This window comes from Struthio camelus, chromosome 15, assembly GCF_040807025.1.
Source record: "Struthio camelus isolate bStrCam1 chromosome 15, bStrCam1.hap1, whole genome shotgun sequence".
NCBI classification, from domain to species: Eukaryota; Metazoa; Chordata; class Aves; order Struthioniformes; family Struthionidae; genus Struthio; species Struthio camelus.
In genome coordinates this window covers 9,201,934-9,220,228 of record NC_090956.1, presented here as the reverse complement: position 1 = coordinate 9,220,228, position 18,295 = coordinate 9,201,934, and the positions used below count along the sequence as shown (strand labels likewise).

General features: G+C 42.4%; 1 protein-coding gene across 2 annotated transcripts; it reads right to left on the bottom strand.

Moving 5' to 3' along the window:
- Nucleotides 1–468: 468 nt before the first annotated feature.
- RAC1 (Rac family small GTPase 1) lies at nt 469–16,128 on the bottom strand. Of its 2 annotated transcripts, XM_068909114.1 has the most exons (7): nt 15,572–15,994; nt 8,983–9,054; nt 7,524–7,641; nt 5,203–5,259; nt 3,164–3,226; nt 2,231–2,390; nt 469–2,060 (listed from the first exon to the last, which is right to left on the bottom strand). In XM_068909114.1, the coding sequence occupies exons 1-7, from the start codon at nt 15,604–15,606 to the stop codon at nt 1,930–1,932; spliced, it is 636 nt and encodes a 211-aa protein (XP_068765215.1). In that variant the 5' UTR covers nt 15,607–15,994; the 3' UTR covers nt 469–1,929. The 2 variants fall into 2 exon arrangements, with proteins under 2 accessions (XP_068765215.1, XP_068765217.1); XM_068909116.1 differs by lacking the exon at nt 5,203–5,259 and having other exon boundaries at nt 15,572–16,128.
- Between the last annotated feature and the right edge of the window lie 2,167 nt (nt 16,129–18,295).

Genomic DNA, 18,295 nt, shown 5'->3' with positions numbered 1-18,295 from the left:
TGGAGAGCTATAGAGCACAAATACTGTAGTTATACACTTAAAATACACTACCTCAGAAATAAAGAAGTACGTACAAACCACTGCACCACAGCCCACCCACTTTACAAACCTTTAAGCCATATAACATATGTTCCCTCTATAGCAGTTATCACTTAGTTGTTTGCACATAGAGAGAAACAGTGGTCTGTGGTCCACGCTCATTTTTTTTTCCCTCATTGTCAGAAGCTTTGAAACGTTATGTCAGCAGCAGCGGGAGCTAGTAACGACTCAGATGATAACACAAACAGGCCTACAACAAAACGCTGCCAGACACTGCATTTAATTCTGGTTCTTAACATCAAGGCATCATTGACAGAGCCTGCGGAGACAACTCCGCCAAGCTGCTGTTGGCACAAGGAGAATGCTTATTCGTAGTGTTACAAGAGTGAGATTAGAACACTTGCTCAGAAACTCAAACATTACCACACATTGATTCAAGGATTTATTAAGTCTTACATGCAAAACATACTGCTAATTGCATTAGCAAGAGATCAATGTAGAAACTTCACAATTTTGCAACTTTTCAGTTTTGCTTTAGTGGTTGAAAGGGTATAGTTCAACATTGTATTCCTGTCAGTGTTTAGGACGTACAGAACATTAGCACTAATTTACAGAACCTCACAGACCCAAGTTACCATTACTCAATCTATGATGCACATGTAGGTGACAACGAACACTCGTCTGCATTAGTAACGTTACAGTGTGGGATAGCTGGCAAATAGTGATATTTGAGAAGGTTCATAGTTTATAGAGGTCTAAAATATAAAACTTACTAAAACTTGTAAAGCTGCTTCACATGATTTGTACACCTAGTTAATAGACTAAAAAGCTCCTCAGAAAGCATATAACTTACTGGGTCAGAAGTAGCAGGAAAATAAGGTTATGCTTGACCATTCTAATCTACAAAAAAGCATAATTCTAACATCAGGTTTTAAAATACAAGTTATATTGCTCAGTAAGAAGAAATTCTACAAGAAAAGCATTTACTATGCAACAGTTGTGGGAATGATTGGTTCAAAATTGTAATTAAATGAATGCCCTCCTTGAAATTCAAAGGAATTTACCTATGAACATCAACCTCTCTTCCACTACTGCAGGTCTGGGAAAGTGTTCACCGATTTTTAACCTGTAATAAAAGTCAATTCAGTTCGAACTACTCTGACAGTGTAGTGTAAACTGATCTGTGCAGTGTCAAAATACTGTCTGGCACTATCATTCGATCCAACCCAATGTTTCACTTATACAATACAATGCTGTCAAAAGGAGTAGATACACTTCAGTAAGAATAGTTATTTATTTATTTTCTTTAATCACAGCAACAAGAACTAGATTGCAACCAAGCCCTTACCAATGATAAAGCATTTTACACTGTGACTCAAGGTTGTCAGTCATTGTCAGTGATTTAGGTTTGATATACAACGCTAGGCAATGACCGCAGGTTGAGAAAACATCTAATGTGTTTTATTAAACTGCAGTGTTTTGCTAATTATACTGTACTGTTACTTACTGTGAAAAACTAGAAAGTGTTTTTGCATTTCCTAACACAAATTAGAGTCATCTTCAAGAAGAATCTTTAAAAAACAGTTTAGTGCTTAGTGTTCGTAGCACAACAACGCAACTTAGTTCAGCAGATAGTTTGGCAACACTTAATTGAGCAAGAATAGGATTTTAAAAATAAGGCTTTACATAGGTTTGTCTTTTTAGGATTTCGCTTTTAGTAGAATGAAAAGTAACTTTCATACTTTAAACAAATGAAACCATGAAATTGTTGATTGGTTCAAAAAAAATTTATGGAAGAGAACTAATTTATAACAGAAAAACTTGGCATTGAATGTGAATGCTCCATTGTTCTGAGCAAAGCACACAGGGTGGGGTGGGGGAGGGCAGCTTTTACAGCAGCAGACATTTTCTCTTCCTCTTCTTTACAGGAGGGGGGCAAAGAACTGCTCGAATAGCTTCATCGAACACTGTCTTGAGGCCTCGCTGTGTAAGTGCTGAGCATTCTAGGTATTTCACTGCACCTATGGAAAGCAAAAAAGCCTGCAATTACATAGCTGTTTTCTGCAATTACAGAGAGCACCACTTTTAGCTAACTCCACAGCAAAAGCCAGGCACCTGTTTTACTTAAGCTAAAACATCCTCCACAAATAGCATTTTGATCAAGTCAACAATAACCCGGGTTCACTCGTACCGATCTCTTTTGCCATGGCAAGGCCCTGTGGGTAGGTGATGGGGGTCAGCTTCTTCTCCTTCAGTTTTTCAATAGTGTCTTTATCATCTCGGAGATCGAGTTTGGTACCCACTAAAATGATGGGGGTGTTGGGGCAATGGTGCCGCACCTCAGGATACCACTGCAAAAAAGAACATACTCCGTATTTGTGGGCAGATTTCTATGAAGGCTCTTGAACATTTCTAATTAAAGGCTCACGGCACGAAGATGAGTCAGGCCTTTGCCTGTAAAGGGGAGAACGTAGGCTCCATTAAGGCCGTATTAAATAAGAACACGCAATTGCAAAACATCGTTTTTTTTTTTTTTTTTTTTTTAATTAAGCCACAAATGTCTCCACGTACTTTAAAAAGTTTATCTTTTTAAAGGCTATGCTTATTTCTGCATTCTGGAAAACCCTGATCTGCACTTCGCCCACCCGTGGAGACCACCCGTAGAGATGTGAGAATGCAGCCATCTGCAGGAAGTCTCCACAGGGGCCTATGAATCAGCTGCCATGGACATGAAAGAGTGCAACAGTAGCAGCATAGGTACTTGAATATTGGCCGACTCCAAAAATAGATGGTATCAGCATGATTTTTGTATGTAATTTGAAGAAAAGTATTAAAAAAATGCATTAAAAGGAAATTTCCTGATTGTGAGAGTCTACAGCCATCAAGATATTAACTATGTTTGTCCTGTCGTTGCATCAAGGAGCGATTCATACTTTAGGTGTTGCAGGTGCCCTAAACTTTCAGGACCTAATAAGGTTAGGCAAACGGATGTCTGCCTTCTCAAACCACAATTCCCGCTCTGCCAGAAATCACCTAACATTTTCCTGAAGCTGCTGTAAAATAAAACACTACACTGAACTCTTAGAAGTGTGATGGAAAAAAAAGTCATGATGCCGATACTTACCTTAGCACGGACATTTTCAAAGGAAGCGGGACTCACAAGGGAAAAGCAGATTAAGAACACATCCTACAAAACAAGTGTTAGAAGTCAGCCCAGGAGAGCTATCACTGCAACAACACTTGCACTCTAAAAAGGCCAATCTCACCAGCAACTATATCACACTGTAAGCCACACCATACTTGCAAAAGGCAAGTTGACAATACGATCAAACATGACAATTAGAGGTAGTTTTCCCAGTGGGAAATCCATTCCCAAGCAGCTACAAGCAGAGGCAAAGGGGGGGGGAGGGCAGACCACCACAAATAGATTTTAATCAAGTTCTCGATCAGCTATTGCAGTGACCAGCAACTAAACACTAATGTTGCGTTGGCAGCTTTTTTTTCCCCTAAATGGCATTTCTTATCTGTCTCATTGGCACTCAAGAAACAACAACAAAAATCCAAAACCACCAACAAAAAACACTTCATGTTCTTGACAAGGACTGCAAGTTATGAGTCGTTAGACAGACTTCTACACTAGGTTTGGATGTTCTTTACAGGCCTCTAAGTGATTAAGGACTTAAAACAGGTAACATTAGCAAAGGATGTTAAAGTGTTGCTGTTACATCCACTTCTGAAATAAGATTGTATTATTCCTAAAGTAATCTTAAATTGCAAAGGAGAAGTATACAGTATAGAATAAAAGACATTACAACAAAAATAAATTACTATGTAGAATAGTCTTTTTTCAGCTTATAGCCAGTAAGCTAGTTTCCACTATTGTTAATGTCAGAATTGGATGAATCTTGTACAAATGTTACTTTTACTGAATGTCTGTATAAAAACACTAAAGAATTTCTCTATACCCAAATTAAGATTGAGCATGGTATTAAAAACTCCAAGTGTCACACTAGGTCCCTCCCTCCCTGAATTATGGGACAGCACAAAGAGAAAACAGAATCCCAGAACAGCTGGGGCTGGCAGGGAGCTCCAGAGATATCTGGTCCAAACCCTGCTCAAGCAGGGTCACCTAGAGCAGGCTGCCCAGGACTATGGCCAGCCTGGTTTGAGCATCTCCGAGGATGGAGCCTCCGCTACCTCTCTGGACAACCTGTTCCGGTGGTCAGCCACCCGCACAGCAAATACATTTTTTGTTATGTTCAGATGGAACTCCCTGTGTCAAAAAACAGCTGTTTTTAGGGATCCTGTAGCTCCTGCCTTTTAATTGAGAGAGAAAGGAAAAGTATTATAAATAAGAGATCAGGTGAAAACACATTATAGTAAGTGTTTACAGTAACTGCTGTAAAGTATACCTTTCAGAAAACAGCACACTTACATTCTGAATGATACTAGCTAGTGTCACATAACCACAAAATGAATTTCCTGCATCTGATCAGCTGAAGACTAATCTTGCTGTATTCCCCAAAACTCAATAAGCGTCTCTCAGACAATCCCAGCTTTCCCCAACCTACCTCTTTGTCCATACTTATTGCAGTAACAAGTGTGTTAAAGAATCAGGCATTTCAGAATGTTAGTTGATTGTGCTGCATTTCAAGGCATTTGGTTAGGTCAGCATCTGACATCTGCACTGCTAAGCACTTGCAACCCAGTTGTTCATGCATCACCCCAACAAGTCTCCGTAGCAGCATCCCAGAAGAAGAAAGATAAACAGTATTAAATACTGTGATACTATGGCCACTACTTCTCTTTTCCGTTTCTGCAAGTCTGTGGTGACTGAAATTCTGCATATTATGCGGAGTCCTCTCCTTCGCTAACTCCAGAGATCAAAGATTTGGTGCGACCATGAGGAATTATTCAAAGATTTCAGGTGTCTTGCACACTACCAATCTTAGTCGTTACATAAGAGGAAAAGCTATTTTTTAATACAAGAAAAGCTTTAGTTTTAAAGCAACTCATTTAAAGAGATGCAGTAACAGACTTATCTGATATAACATCGTTCCAAGAAAAGTAGTTGTTTAAAAAAATAGGGGCCAATTTATCACTATCATAAGCGAGACAAGGTAACAGAACTTGGAACTGAAGTTTATTGAAAGTTTTACATACGGCAATGGGTTGATCTGCCAGACTGGAAGATATATTCTTACCATTGGTTCCTCCAACCTAATAACAGTATGAGATAAAGTTACTCCTAAAATGGATTTAAGGGAAAAAACGTTCTCTCAACCAGCAACGTGCGTCACAAATATTCACATACAGCTTTTCTTCTGACGAGAGACACTGCCCTGTGATTCAGGGCAACCAGCTACCTGCATCCAGAAGAGACCACAGACATTCCCATAAAGCTAAAATGTCTGGCTGCATTGTCGAAGGTGACTTGCAAGAGCAAACCCCACGTGAAGAGCTTTTCTGTTCGTTTCCTAGGGAAACGAGGCTATCCACCTTTTTCTAACTTCTTCCCTGCCCCCTATTTTGAAATACTGGCTGACTTCAAATACACTTGAGAGAAGTATAAAACGCCTGTAAATGGTATTAAATAAAAAAATAAATAAAAGATAGAAATTAATGCCCTGCTACAGCAAAGTCTTCAATATGAAGTTAACAGCTTTCGAACTGCTGGCTGATCCAAACATGCAAGCGGCCAAGCAATCGGCAACACCTGCTTGCACCTTGCCCTGCTGGTAGTTCAGGGGCAGGTACAGGGAAACAGCAGGCCTCCAGAATGTGCGACGGACGAGTTTTAAGTTGCACGGTGAAAGCAGGGGGAGGCTGAACGTAGATCCTACAAGTCAGGCTCCCTTAGCTCCACTGTTCTCTGCCCTTCTTCTTTTTTCTTTTTTTTTGGGGGGCGGGGGGCTTTTTTATTTTTAAGTAATGATGAATACCATAAGTCTAAGATCTGAAGACTGCGTCATGGGAAGTTCAAGACTTACCACCTAGCTTTCATTTTCAACATCTGCTGTGAAAAAAAATCTGAACAACTGATAAGTAGAGAGTTTGAAATACTTTGTTTAGTTATATATGCTTGTACAGAAAAGATTTTACAAATAGTATGTTTAGCTAGAGATGGAACTGTTTTCCAGTCTGTTAGAAAGTCGCATTATTTTATCAAGCTAAAGACAAGCACATGCATTCTGTCCCTTTAACGCAGGAGAGGAACTACATTCTCCCTTACAATTCCACTTTTTCTCACTCTTGAGTGATTTGTCAGTGTACGTTTTTCTACCCTGTGACACTTTTTTGAAGAACATTTTTATGATGTTAAATCTAAATTCTTCCTAAGTGTTCTCTAAATATTAATTAGGTAAATGCTACAGGTGTCTATTGTTTCTCTTTTTAAGACAGACAAATTATTTCGGGCATTTTTGCTAGACCTTTCTACAACTAGCAAGGTCATATACATCTCGGGTCTTGCAACTGAGGGGAAAGCCTAATGGTAAAGTTTAATGGGCACTTAATTAACAAGAAGAGCAAATTAAGACCAGTTTACTAAAAAAAACACTAGATGGGACTCACATTCAAGAGAGCGATTATACTGTAGAATAACTGGAGCAATCCTGCATTTTACATTATTAACATGCAATATACATATTTGGCAGTTTACAATAGTAAAGAATGCCACAAAAGCTGCAGGTTATCACCTTTCTTTTTTTAAAGGACAGTCCTGCCAGATAAAAGAACCTACCTCTAAAGAATATTTGACAGAAACTATCTTTAGAAAACTAGTCTCTGTAAAGATTAAGTTACAGTGGAAGTTGCACTGGAAAGAACAGAGTAAATTACTTCAGCATCTTCCTTATAGAAGAAAGGATGCAGCATTCAGTCAAGACTTAAACAGCTGCAAGCACGGAAGCTAGAAGTACATTTGTATTCATGTTATAACACAAACTACAAGTAATAAAATAGCCATGGGCTTAAGTATAGTTGAAAGCTGCAACGCAGCCTCTGTCAACACCAATATTCTCCTTTCATACTGCCTCTTTCACATTTAATACATCCTAAAACCAGAGACTAAACGAAATGAAGTGCTTAGCAGTGACAGCGTCAGGTTGCAGCCAAACATCATGCCTAAAAACAAATCCTGCCTTTGGCAGGAGTTCTAACCTTAAAAATCAATGGATTTGCTGATGAGGCTATTCACCAAGTTTGTTTCTTTTTAGTCAAGTATTCTAGCTAACTCTGAGGCTGCAACCACAAAAGCCAACATGTGTCATTCTACACAAATATACAAGGATGCAGATTTTAGTATTTGTACATTACAGCTGCATTACTTGCGATGGAGGAGTGCACTTTGCAAAAGGTCACTGTTACTATTAAATACAACTCTACATGCAAGAGTGTTAGTTTTAGCAGTGTTCAAAAAGAAACAACTTGTATATTAAACAAAGCTGTGCACATTTTCTCAAATTTCACACTGTGGTTCTTACTGTTTGCGGATAGGATAGCGGACGTAGTCTGTCATAGTCCTCTTGTCCAGCTGTATCCCACAAACCCAGATTGACGGGTTTTCCATCAACCATTACATTAGCAGAATAGTTGTCAAAACTAAAAAAAATAAATAAATACATAAGCTGCATTTGCGTGCAGTAAAGTAGGAAGCACAAGGAATTTTTCTACAGAGTCCTGATTGGGAAGACTACAAAGGAAAAGGCTCTTTACTCCATCCTCCTGCTCCCCACAAAACATACAATTCTTCTGTACATATTAAGTCTGGTATGGAGTAGTAGAAGGAAAAATATGCAAGACAGACTTGGTCCAGCCTGAGCAGAAGTCATCTTCTTCATTGCTCTTTTGATAGAAATGTTGTTAATCTCAATAAGTATAGGAAAACAGGAGATTCATTTAACAAGTGCTTTCCAGTCTTACTGGAGCATTCATCAGCAAGTTGATCTGTCTCAGCAGTCCTAATAATCAAAAAATCACCCCCCAAACCCCTCTTATGTCAGGGGTCAGTAAAGGCATGATTGTTATCTCATCACTACTGTGAGCACAAAAGCTTTAACGATTTGTTAAGGTTAAACTAAGTCGAGAACCATGAGAGACAAGCACTCTATAAGGCAAAAAAACAAAAAAACTCAGAATTTTAAGAAAAAAAAGAAAAAAAAGGAGTAATTAAGACAAGGTCTTGGAAGAAAAACTAAAGTCATCTGAAAAATCTCATTAAAATATATTTTGTTAACTGAAAACTCCTCAATACTTACTGAGAGCAAGTTAGATAAATATTTTATAGAGATATACCAAAAAAGCAAGGAAGCTGCTTGTGTCAAAGTGTTTTTTTTTTTTTTTTTTTTTTTAAAGACAATTAGGTCCTCAAAAGGGAAATCCATTTAACACTAGCATTGACAAACCCTTAAATACTTAAATGTAAGCAAATAGGAAGTACCAAAATAAACGAGTTCCCCACAATCATGCCTGAAGAGCTATGGAGCTGTGGCTGGTTTAGCACAGGATTGGCAGTAACAGAAAAAGCAGAAGGAAGAAGAAGAAAAAAAATCTTATTTCTCTAGTCACGTAAATGAACTATTTCTGATTGAATATAATGATTTACTGGGTGTTCAGTCTTGGGACTACTTATTATAAATTATATTTAAGATAGAAATAACGTGCTATTTTCAAAGACGATGGCAGCTGAGACTCAGCTAGGACTTGCAGGCAGAGCAGAGGCAAAACTGATCTAACATGAACAACTAACACTGGTATGACTGTGCTAAACAGTAAAAGCCCAAAATGTTTCTCATTAAATACACCTAGATACTCGGTCAAGTCTTTAACATGAACCTGAGGAGTGCTTGCAGCCAATTCAAACAATACAAATGGGAAATCTGGAATGGCAGTAAGCACGTAGAAGTTGACATAAGATATTCTTAAGATTTTGTAAGTACTTACACAGTGGGTATATATTCTCCAGGGAATGCATTGGTTGTGTAACTGATGAGTAGGCATGTTTTACCTACAGCACTGTAAAAAAGAAAACATTAACATGTAAAAAGCATTCACTTTGAATAATTAGAAACAATATCCCTTTTCATGAAGAAGAGCTATTATACTCTGCTATATAAGGAACAACTCAGAGTGACACTAGTCAATATCATGCATGAAAAGAGCTAATAATTTCCAGTGATCTTAAGACTACTGTTTAAAACATACCTAATATAAACATTCCTTAATGATGCAAAAGTGGTAAATTATCAGATTTTGTTAGCCTTTAGTTTAAAAAAATAAATAAGACTACTAACATCCGCTAGTCGTGCAACTGAAAACTAGTCAAGACTGCTATTGCTGAAACTCCCCAAAATCCAAAAAAGAAAAATATTTCCAGATACTCTTTACACAACTCCAATATCATTATTTTCTAGAAGATATTACACTTTCAGAACAATAAATTTGAAAGGATAATTTCTCAACACGTGATCACTTTCAAGTACTTGAAAGAAATAGTAATGGTAATCTTCACAATATTTATTAATGCTGAAGAACACATACAGGATGTCATTTTACATGAATTCAGACATTTCAACCCAATTTATAGATAAGTTATATTCTAATACTGAAGAAAAGATTTGGAGCTCTGAGCTTTTCCCTACAGATCTAACTCTAAGCAGACTGAGATAACCGGGGACAGGACAAGGTTCAGTTCCAGGTTTCTTTCCAAACTCTGGCAGCCAGCTCTCTCCTTCTCCTCCCTCTTCCCCACATCTTATCTAGAGTTAAACATTAATTGAAGAAATAATTGACCCTCTGTTACAGTTTTAATTAGAGGGTGGGAATGCCTGAGAGCATACTGTATCCCCCCTCCCCCCCTTTTTTTTTTTTTTTTTTTTTTTAAAGATAGACTCTGCAAAGAGCGTTTCTGACACTGCAGACCGGTTCCCAGGCTGGTTTCTCACTTGAAGAGCATAATCCTCTAACATTCCAGAAGATGACTTCAACCAATTCCTCAAAGGAGATAATCTCTGACTGCATTATGTTTTTCCCTGATTACGCTTCTCAAAGAAAATCCTATGCAAGCAAAACTGATTTTTTTTTTTGCAGATGTTTTATCATTACAACTATTTGTTCAAAACAAGTCAGGGTGGTTTTCAACCGTAATGTACTTGCGCATATACACTTGCCATTAGTGACTCGTAAACCTCCTGAATTTGCTTTTTCACAAGCTGAAGTACATTCATGAAAGTTTTGGCCTAGAACTACAGTTAACATTAAAAAAAAAGAGGAAGAAATGAATTCTAATGCTAAAAATATCCCTTTATCCTTCAGCTTTTGCAAAAAAAAATCTCACAGAAATGAGCTTTAGTCAAGGCTAGCCCTCCAGCTGCAAACGTTCTGAGGCATTCATACCTGAATTTTACTAAGTACCTTTCACTTAAATGATCACATTTCTTCTCTTGCTTTAGAAAGATGTGGACTGCCACTTAATCCACCAAAGATCATCTTTAACACTCACCACTAACCAGCCAGCCTTATCTAGTGACTCCCACTTTAAACCAGTAATCACTGCATGCGTTGTAACTCAACCTGTGACAGAGTTTCTCCATTAAACTTGAAGCAGTTCAACACTATATTAGCCTAAGAAGTTATCTGATAGCAACATTTGATAACATTACCTTGAATGCTTGAGCTGTGAAATAAAAGATGTTTCAGTGTGTGAAATAATCCATCTAGGATTTCATCCCACATCCCCCTTTTTAAATCCTAATTTTGTGGTTTTGATTTGACACCTAGCATAACACTCCATCTGCTGCAACTCCCTCTGATCGTACATACAGTCTTCCTCACTACTTTTCACATCAGCTTCTAAAGAAACAGGAATTCACAGTATACTCTTCTGTGCCAAGTTAAAAAGAAAAAAATTATGGCATTTAATTCTGTACTTGACAGGTACAATCTCTCAACATTTTCCTGTAGTAACAAGGCTCGAGATATACTTGCATGCAGAAGCAGAATAGGAATCTACCATTTAGAAACTTCTGTGGGAAAACTGGGGGAGCAGTATGACAACACAGCTAAACTGATTTGTCAAAAGGGGAGGTCCCATCTTATCTCTTGGGCTAGCACCCATGTGACTCTGTAACAAGCCAGAACAAGGAGTTAAAACTATTCACTCTTCCCCTCCTCCAAAAAAGTTAACTTGTCATTTCAGCTCCCTGGGCCATCTCATCAGTTAGATCGATTTGAATGCTTTGTTAAATTGCACTCTTAACACTACAAAGCAGGCTACACTGGTCTACCTTATAAAAGACTAATGTAAAACCACCAAAGTACCAAGAGGAGCAAAGGCCAGCTTCTTCGGAGCCCTCCGGAGGCTCTGATGCTTCCAGAACCTGTTTGGTCTGAGCCTTCATCTTCCAGTTAAGATCATTACAGATAATTTAATCATCTAACAAATCTGTGTTGAACTAACACTTTCAGCAGTGGATCAAGAACTCCTCTACATTCATGCTCCCTTGCTCACCTTGCACTGAAACTGGTGAGTCTGCTCTGGCTAATCAGAACAGTCCAGGAAGGAGGTGGTGAAAGATTTCATCCCGAACACCAGAGTGCCTGTAGCGCGGTGCTGCAGCACCAACCAGGCAGAGTCGTTGAAACAAGAAAACACACGCCCAGCAACCCTGCTTCGGACTTGTTCCGTTCTAGGTTTCCTGCTTTCCTCGCCTTTTGGCTCACTGCCTTACGAATCAGATTTGCATGGTCACCAAATCTTTAAAAATGAACACTAACACCTACCTTTACAAAGTAGATCCTCCAAGTACTTTATTAACTTTTTTTTTTTTTTAAAGGCATCTAGCTTCTGTATTAAAACAACTCCCCGAGGATTCTGATTGTTTGGCAAAGTATAAATCCCTGTACATGAAGGCTGGAGACTGAGAAACTAAAATATCACCAACTCAGAATTAGTCATAACAGAATTTCTAGCAACTACTTAATCACAGCTCTGTCCACCCACTATTACATCAAATGAAACTAGCAACATTTGACTGGAATTAAAACATGGCCTAGAGAAATCTGCAGTGTTTTAACCACTTAACAATAAGTGAAAATCTTATAAAAGACAGCAGTGAGTCCCTCGTTGTTTCCTGGTGCCATCCAGGAATTAATCTATTTATAAAACCACATACGTATCAATTTCTGAAACAAAATATGTCATCTCTTTCCTGGCCTTATTTACACTAATAAGTTTGAGGAAGTTTCCCACTGTGTTAGAGCTGCTGGGAGCAGCGTTACAGGACATGCAGTAAAAATGCTGTCAGACAACCTGCCATCCTAAAGGCTCTGGAGCTGCACAGATGGTTGAGAGGCTCCTGCTACCCCACAGCTGAAAACCACTTGTGAGAACTGAGCTCCAACTCGCAACCACAGAAACGGATGCCAGCTGAAGAACTTGCTTTTTTAATTCCCTAAATGTTGATATCAGCAAACAGGTGGCAGCCTTCACAGAAAGCTTTGATGTGTCCATTCTTTCTTTCTCTGATCCACATGAACTAGCACCCTGGCAAACACTGCGTACAGCCCGGGTCTTCACTCAGACTTTAAACAGTGGACGAGACTTCTTCAGCACGCTCATCAGATCAAAGGTTAAGTAAGTATTTTTGCTATGGTGGTTTTAGTTATACACTACTCTTCAAGATAAACCATTTTACTCACTGTGACACTCCTCTCCCAAATACACTATTCAGTATCTACAGTACTATGTCTTCTATCTTGGACAGCATAGTAAGAGTTGCTTCCAAATTTCAAGTCACTGCACTCTCTACAGACTGCACTGGAGAGATCTCAAGTGTTCAGCATCTTACACAAATACTGCACTGCACTCAACAAAAAGCCAATTATCCTCCCCCTCTTCTTGAGGGGCTATCAAATCAAATATAGCATGGCTTTAGCAAACAAGGCCACAAATTAGGTAAAATTTCAAACAGGGACCATTTCTGGGGCATCTAGTTATCATTTCTGCAACATGCAAGACTTCCCCTAACATGACAAGGCATCCCCTGAGATGCCATACCACTGAACAGCTGCTTTTTTAAAGTTAGCAGCTTTTGCTTCCATTCTAAAAATAACTTACACCAATGTTTTTTCTTAAGTCTCAATCAACAGCAATTCTTGTAGAGTTATTCAAGTGGAGGGCTGTTCAGATGTCCTGCACACTCTTACTTGTCTGTATCAAGAAGCCAAAGCAACAGTTGCCATCTATTTTTCCCCAAACAATTCTCACAGTGAGGAAGCAAACCAGGGCAAAATAGGATAGCACAACTAGCACATATGCCATGCTTTGAGCCAAACTACATGTCTAAACTGATACTGGTCAAAGCCCTGGAAAACAAACATGAGATACTTATCAGAAACAGCCTGCCCATTTACAATTTCAAAAAATTGTCACACAGGTACTTCTATAGCCTTGTTTATTTTGTTCCTAGCAGATCTTTGTAAAACAGTACCTGAGTTTTACATTATGTAAGCAATCGTTAACTTGTATTGTTTTCCAGAAACACTAAAGCTTTAGCCTTATCTAAGCCAAACATTACACCTTTTCTAGAATACTGGTAAAGCTTGAACTTCTGAAGCAGCAGAACAGGGAAGCAAATGATTGAATATAAAAAGCTCAATGGAAGACCATAAAAAGTTACCAAAAACAAGCAATGATATCTCAGTAGCATCTTGAAAGAGATTTGTTTCTAACTGAGAAAGAAGGAAAGCAAGTTAGAATGACTGCATTTTATTCACACATATGTATAAAACTCAGGTAGAATTACACCATTTTCATTACCAAGACAAAGAGCAATAAGTTTGGAAGCGGGGTGGTATTTACAAAGCAAATGATGAGTAAAACTGTTTTATTGAATGAATTACTGTACATCATATAGTTTTTCTATGCTGAGTTCTCAAATCTATTAGAGGAAGTAGATAAACTTTTTCCCCACCCAAGCATGATGCATTGCATTTATTTACATCATTCAGTCACAGACAATGTTGTTCACTTGAATGAAAAAAAATCTGAGATGACAGGAAAATAAAATAGTTAAAAAACAGTGTAACCAAAATAACATAGCTATATCGTGTATCAATGAATGACATTACTATAGAAAGTCTTCATTTGTCAGGATTTCACTGTCACATCCTCATTGCTCAGCATCTTACAAAGAAAAGTCAAAACATTTTTTTTAGGCTGAATATATTTATCTTTCAATCACAGTAAGCTATCTTTTTAGGGAGTCTATATCTTCGAAGCCAAGTAACTTAAAGATTAAGCCACCATGTGAAATTACACAGGCAGTGGCAAGACCATTTAGCTACACTTACATTTCACTGTCATCTACACAAGTTTGCTGTGATACCAATTATGCTCAGACTACACTGGGATTTTTGTTTCTACTAAAGAAAAAAAAAAACTCTCAAACTGCATAAGACTAGTCTTGTTTTCCAGCTGGCCTATGATGCTCCCCTGAGCTCTGACATCCAGCAAGAAAAAGAATGCCTCTGAGCTGATGGGGATAGCTTGGTGGAGAACATTCACAAGCAGCAAACACACAAACTCCTTCTCCACCACAATTTCAGCGTTCTTTAGATCCAAACCCAGCAGCTAAACGCAGACTTAATCTGATTGTAAAAAGCATTCTCAGGTTGTTTCGGTTGTAAGTAATACCATATCAGAACACCATAGGTGTAACAGAGCCTTACAGACAAGTATTTTTGTACTGCAATCGCTTTATCTGTCTCCTTCACAGAGGAACCGTACAGGCCTAGGTGTAAGCGTGCAAAACACAAGTCTCTGCCCACCAGCATTTACGACCCGCGTCGAGCTTAGCGCGTTTCCCCCAGCCCTACTACAAGAACGCGATGTCAAAAACCAAGCTACAAGCAGCAACAAGAGAAACTTTTCCCGGAGTTACTTTCAGTAAAGGCGTTTCAAACCAGCACCAGATTTCCCCTGTCACTAAGGGCATCGTAAAACGATTGGTAACGCGCTAGGGCTACCCCGGTGCGCCTGAGACCTCGGAGAGCGGCCGGAGGAGGACGCGGAGCCGGGCGAGGCGGCCGGCCCGCACCGAGGCGCGCCTAGGGCGGCCGCTTCTGCCCGCACGAGCCGGGCGGCTCACCCGCCGCCCGCGCACCTTCTCCCGGGCGGGCTCGGGTGCGGAGCCGGCGCTGCAGGCCCCCCGCGCTTGTTACGCCCCCGCGGAAGCCTCCCTCTCCCCCTCCTCGGCAGCCACCATTCGCTGCCCGCCCGCCCCGCCGGGCCCCGCGCTCCCGCCCCCGCCCCCAGCAGGAAGCCGCCGCCCGCCCCCTCAGCGCGGACGCCCACACGGGCCCGGGCAGCCCCCGCGCCCTGCGCAGCGGTTGGGCCGCGCCCCAGCCCCGCAGCCAGACCGGACCGGACCGGACCGGACCGGGCCGCCGCCCCCACCCCACCCCACCCCACCCCACCCCACTCCACCCACCTCCCCTCAGGCCGCCGAGCCGCGCGGCGCCTCGCACTCACCCGTCGCCCACCACCACACACTTGATGGCCTGCATCGGGGTTGCGCCGCCGCGGGGGCTGCTCGGGCCGGGGCCGCGCGAGAAGGGAGCCGGCGGCGGTCTGCGCACCGGGTCGCGGCCGCCTCCGCGCTGTGCCTGGCAGCGGGGGACGAGGCAGCGGCCACCACCCAAGGCGGCGAGAGGGGCGGGCTGCAGTGGAACAGGAAACCGCTCCAGTCACATCCGGCTCGGCCCCGCCGCTCCGTCTCCCGGGCCCCAACTCGGCGAGGCCCCGCCCGCCCCCGGAGCCGCTTCGTGCCTCTCCGGCCAGGCGGCGGCGCCGCTTCGGAGCGCTTCGGCAGCGCTCGGGTGTTTCCGCCGCACCGCCCGGGCTTCGGAGTGCTTCGGCAGCGCTCGGGTGTTTCCGCCGCACCGCCCCGGCTTCGGAGTGCTTCGGCAGCACTCGGGTGTTTCCGCCGCGTCGCGCCCTGGGGGCTTGGGCAGGGCTCGGCTGCGCCGTGCGTGTGCTGCCGACCCAGTGCGGGAGCGCGGAGCCGCCTGGCCCGCCGCCGCGGGAGCGCGCAGGCCCCCAGGGTCATCCTTTTGGGTTCTTTTAATCAGAAATGTGGTGTGATGCGCTGGCTCTGCTGAGCGCAGCCCAGCCGTCAGGCGTCGCGGTGCGGCGGCCGGGCCCGGCGGAGGCGCGCAGGCCGCAGCAGGGCGGCCATGTCGCGGCGGCAGCCCGCCGGGGCGCATCGGCCTGGCGCTGTCGCCGGCGCCGTCACGTCGGGGCGAAGCGCTCTCGAACCCAGAGCTGGCTCCCGGCACCCCTTTGGGGTGCTGCGGCTCGGTCCTGACCCAGCCTGGCGCAATCCGAGCGCCCACGTGGCGCCTCGCGCCTCGCGAGGCCTGCGAAGGTGGGATGGCGTTTGCCCCTGCAGACCGTGTGAGGGACATTATGTCTTTCCTTGACACAATGCGCCAAAGTACAGGTTTGCCGTGCGGATGTAACTCCGTGAGGTTCCCGGCGTGCGGCTGTGGGCCGCTCCCGGTGTTGGCCAGCCGGCCGTGGGCGGTGGGACTGCGCGTCACACCGCGAGCCAGCGCAGGGCTGTCAGGACGTTCTCGTCCTCAAGGGAGCCCTGTGCCGCCCTCCTCCTCCTCACGTGCTACAGCCTTCATGAACTCTGCCGGCAAGTTTTAGAGCAGGCCGGCACAGGCAGTCTGCGCGAGAGGGGCGGTGAGGGCTCACGGAGAGACGTGCCCGCCGCCACGGCCCGCTGCGACCTCCCCCGAGCGCTGCCCGGGAGGTCGCTGCCGTTGGGCTTGTGGCACCGCGCACGTCTCCAAGTTACTTCTTCCATGGTCTTCCAGCCACAGCTTGCCACCCCACACAACGTGGCACAACACCGAGAGATGTGACGCGCGGTGATATGTGTATTTCTGCTTAGTTATTCTTAACGGTTTTGAACTCCAAAGGTGTTAAGAAAAATAAAGATTAGCACCACAGTATTTTCTATTATTTTGGCTTGTATTTTATGAACCAGCTTTGCAGGGTCAAAGCAAGAGGCATATAAATTATAAATATATCCACCCAGGAATAATATTAGTGTTAACACTTATTCATTTCTGGGATGCTTTAGATTTCATTGCTTTGGAGCTCTCTTTTCCACAAGAAAACAGATATTTTTATGAATTACTGAAGTGACAGGCGTGCTCTAGCATGTAAGTAAATACTTATGTACTGGAACACATAGGTTAATAGAATAATTTAAAAGTCAAGCAGAGCAGGTCCAATGATCTCCGGAGTTATTTCATTTCTTCCATTTGTTCTCGCGGTGATTCTGCTCGCAGAGAAGCTTCTCATTGGACTGCTCTTCTCTTTGTCTACATTGCCAGCCATTCCTCAAAGAAAGCGTGAGGAAAAGGCCCATACACATGCTGCCTCTGCCAGGGGCTGATGAATCCAGTGAAATCAGTATAAAGGACTATACCACCCTGGAAGTTTTTCCAGTGATTTGATCTCATACTACTTCCTGAACATTTCTAAGCAAATATGATAACAGTACAGTGCAACCTCACTGGTGGACAGGGCATTCCATGATACTTACTCTTTTTGTTCTTTTGCTGAGCAAAGAAAATTCTCATATATTTCACTTCAGTCAGGAAAACATCATAAAGATCACTGTAACCTGAAAAGCTCTTGCAACACTTTTTTTTGGAACACTTGCATGTCCCTATCCCCTCATACAGATGGAAGTTGAAATGGCTGTTGTCATTTAAGCTAAATATCCTTAAAACCAACACTCTGCTGCTAGCGATGACCTGGCAACCGTTCCCTACCCAGCAGCCGGGAGCTGCGGGAGAGAGGTGTGGGCAGTATCACAGTGCTCTTGCTGTTCTTGGCTGCTGCAACGCTTTTGGAGCTTCTGAGATGCTGCATAGAAACAGAGCAGACATGAAGCCTGTCTAATTTATGCCATGGGCCTGGGGAGACACAGAACACAGGAAGATTCAAGGGACACGTAAAACTACTTTCAATTTTCCCACCACCTACATATTCTTCTGCAGGTTCTTACATTATCCAGTGTTATCAGACGGATTATGGGGTTTTTTAATGTGAAAAAGAGATACAACAAAATTTACAATATTAAAACATGCAGTATTCTTCTGTGGTTTATACTTCATAAATAATAATAACTACAACACGTTTTTGCGATGTTCAACTTTGGCTTTGATTTTGCCT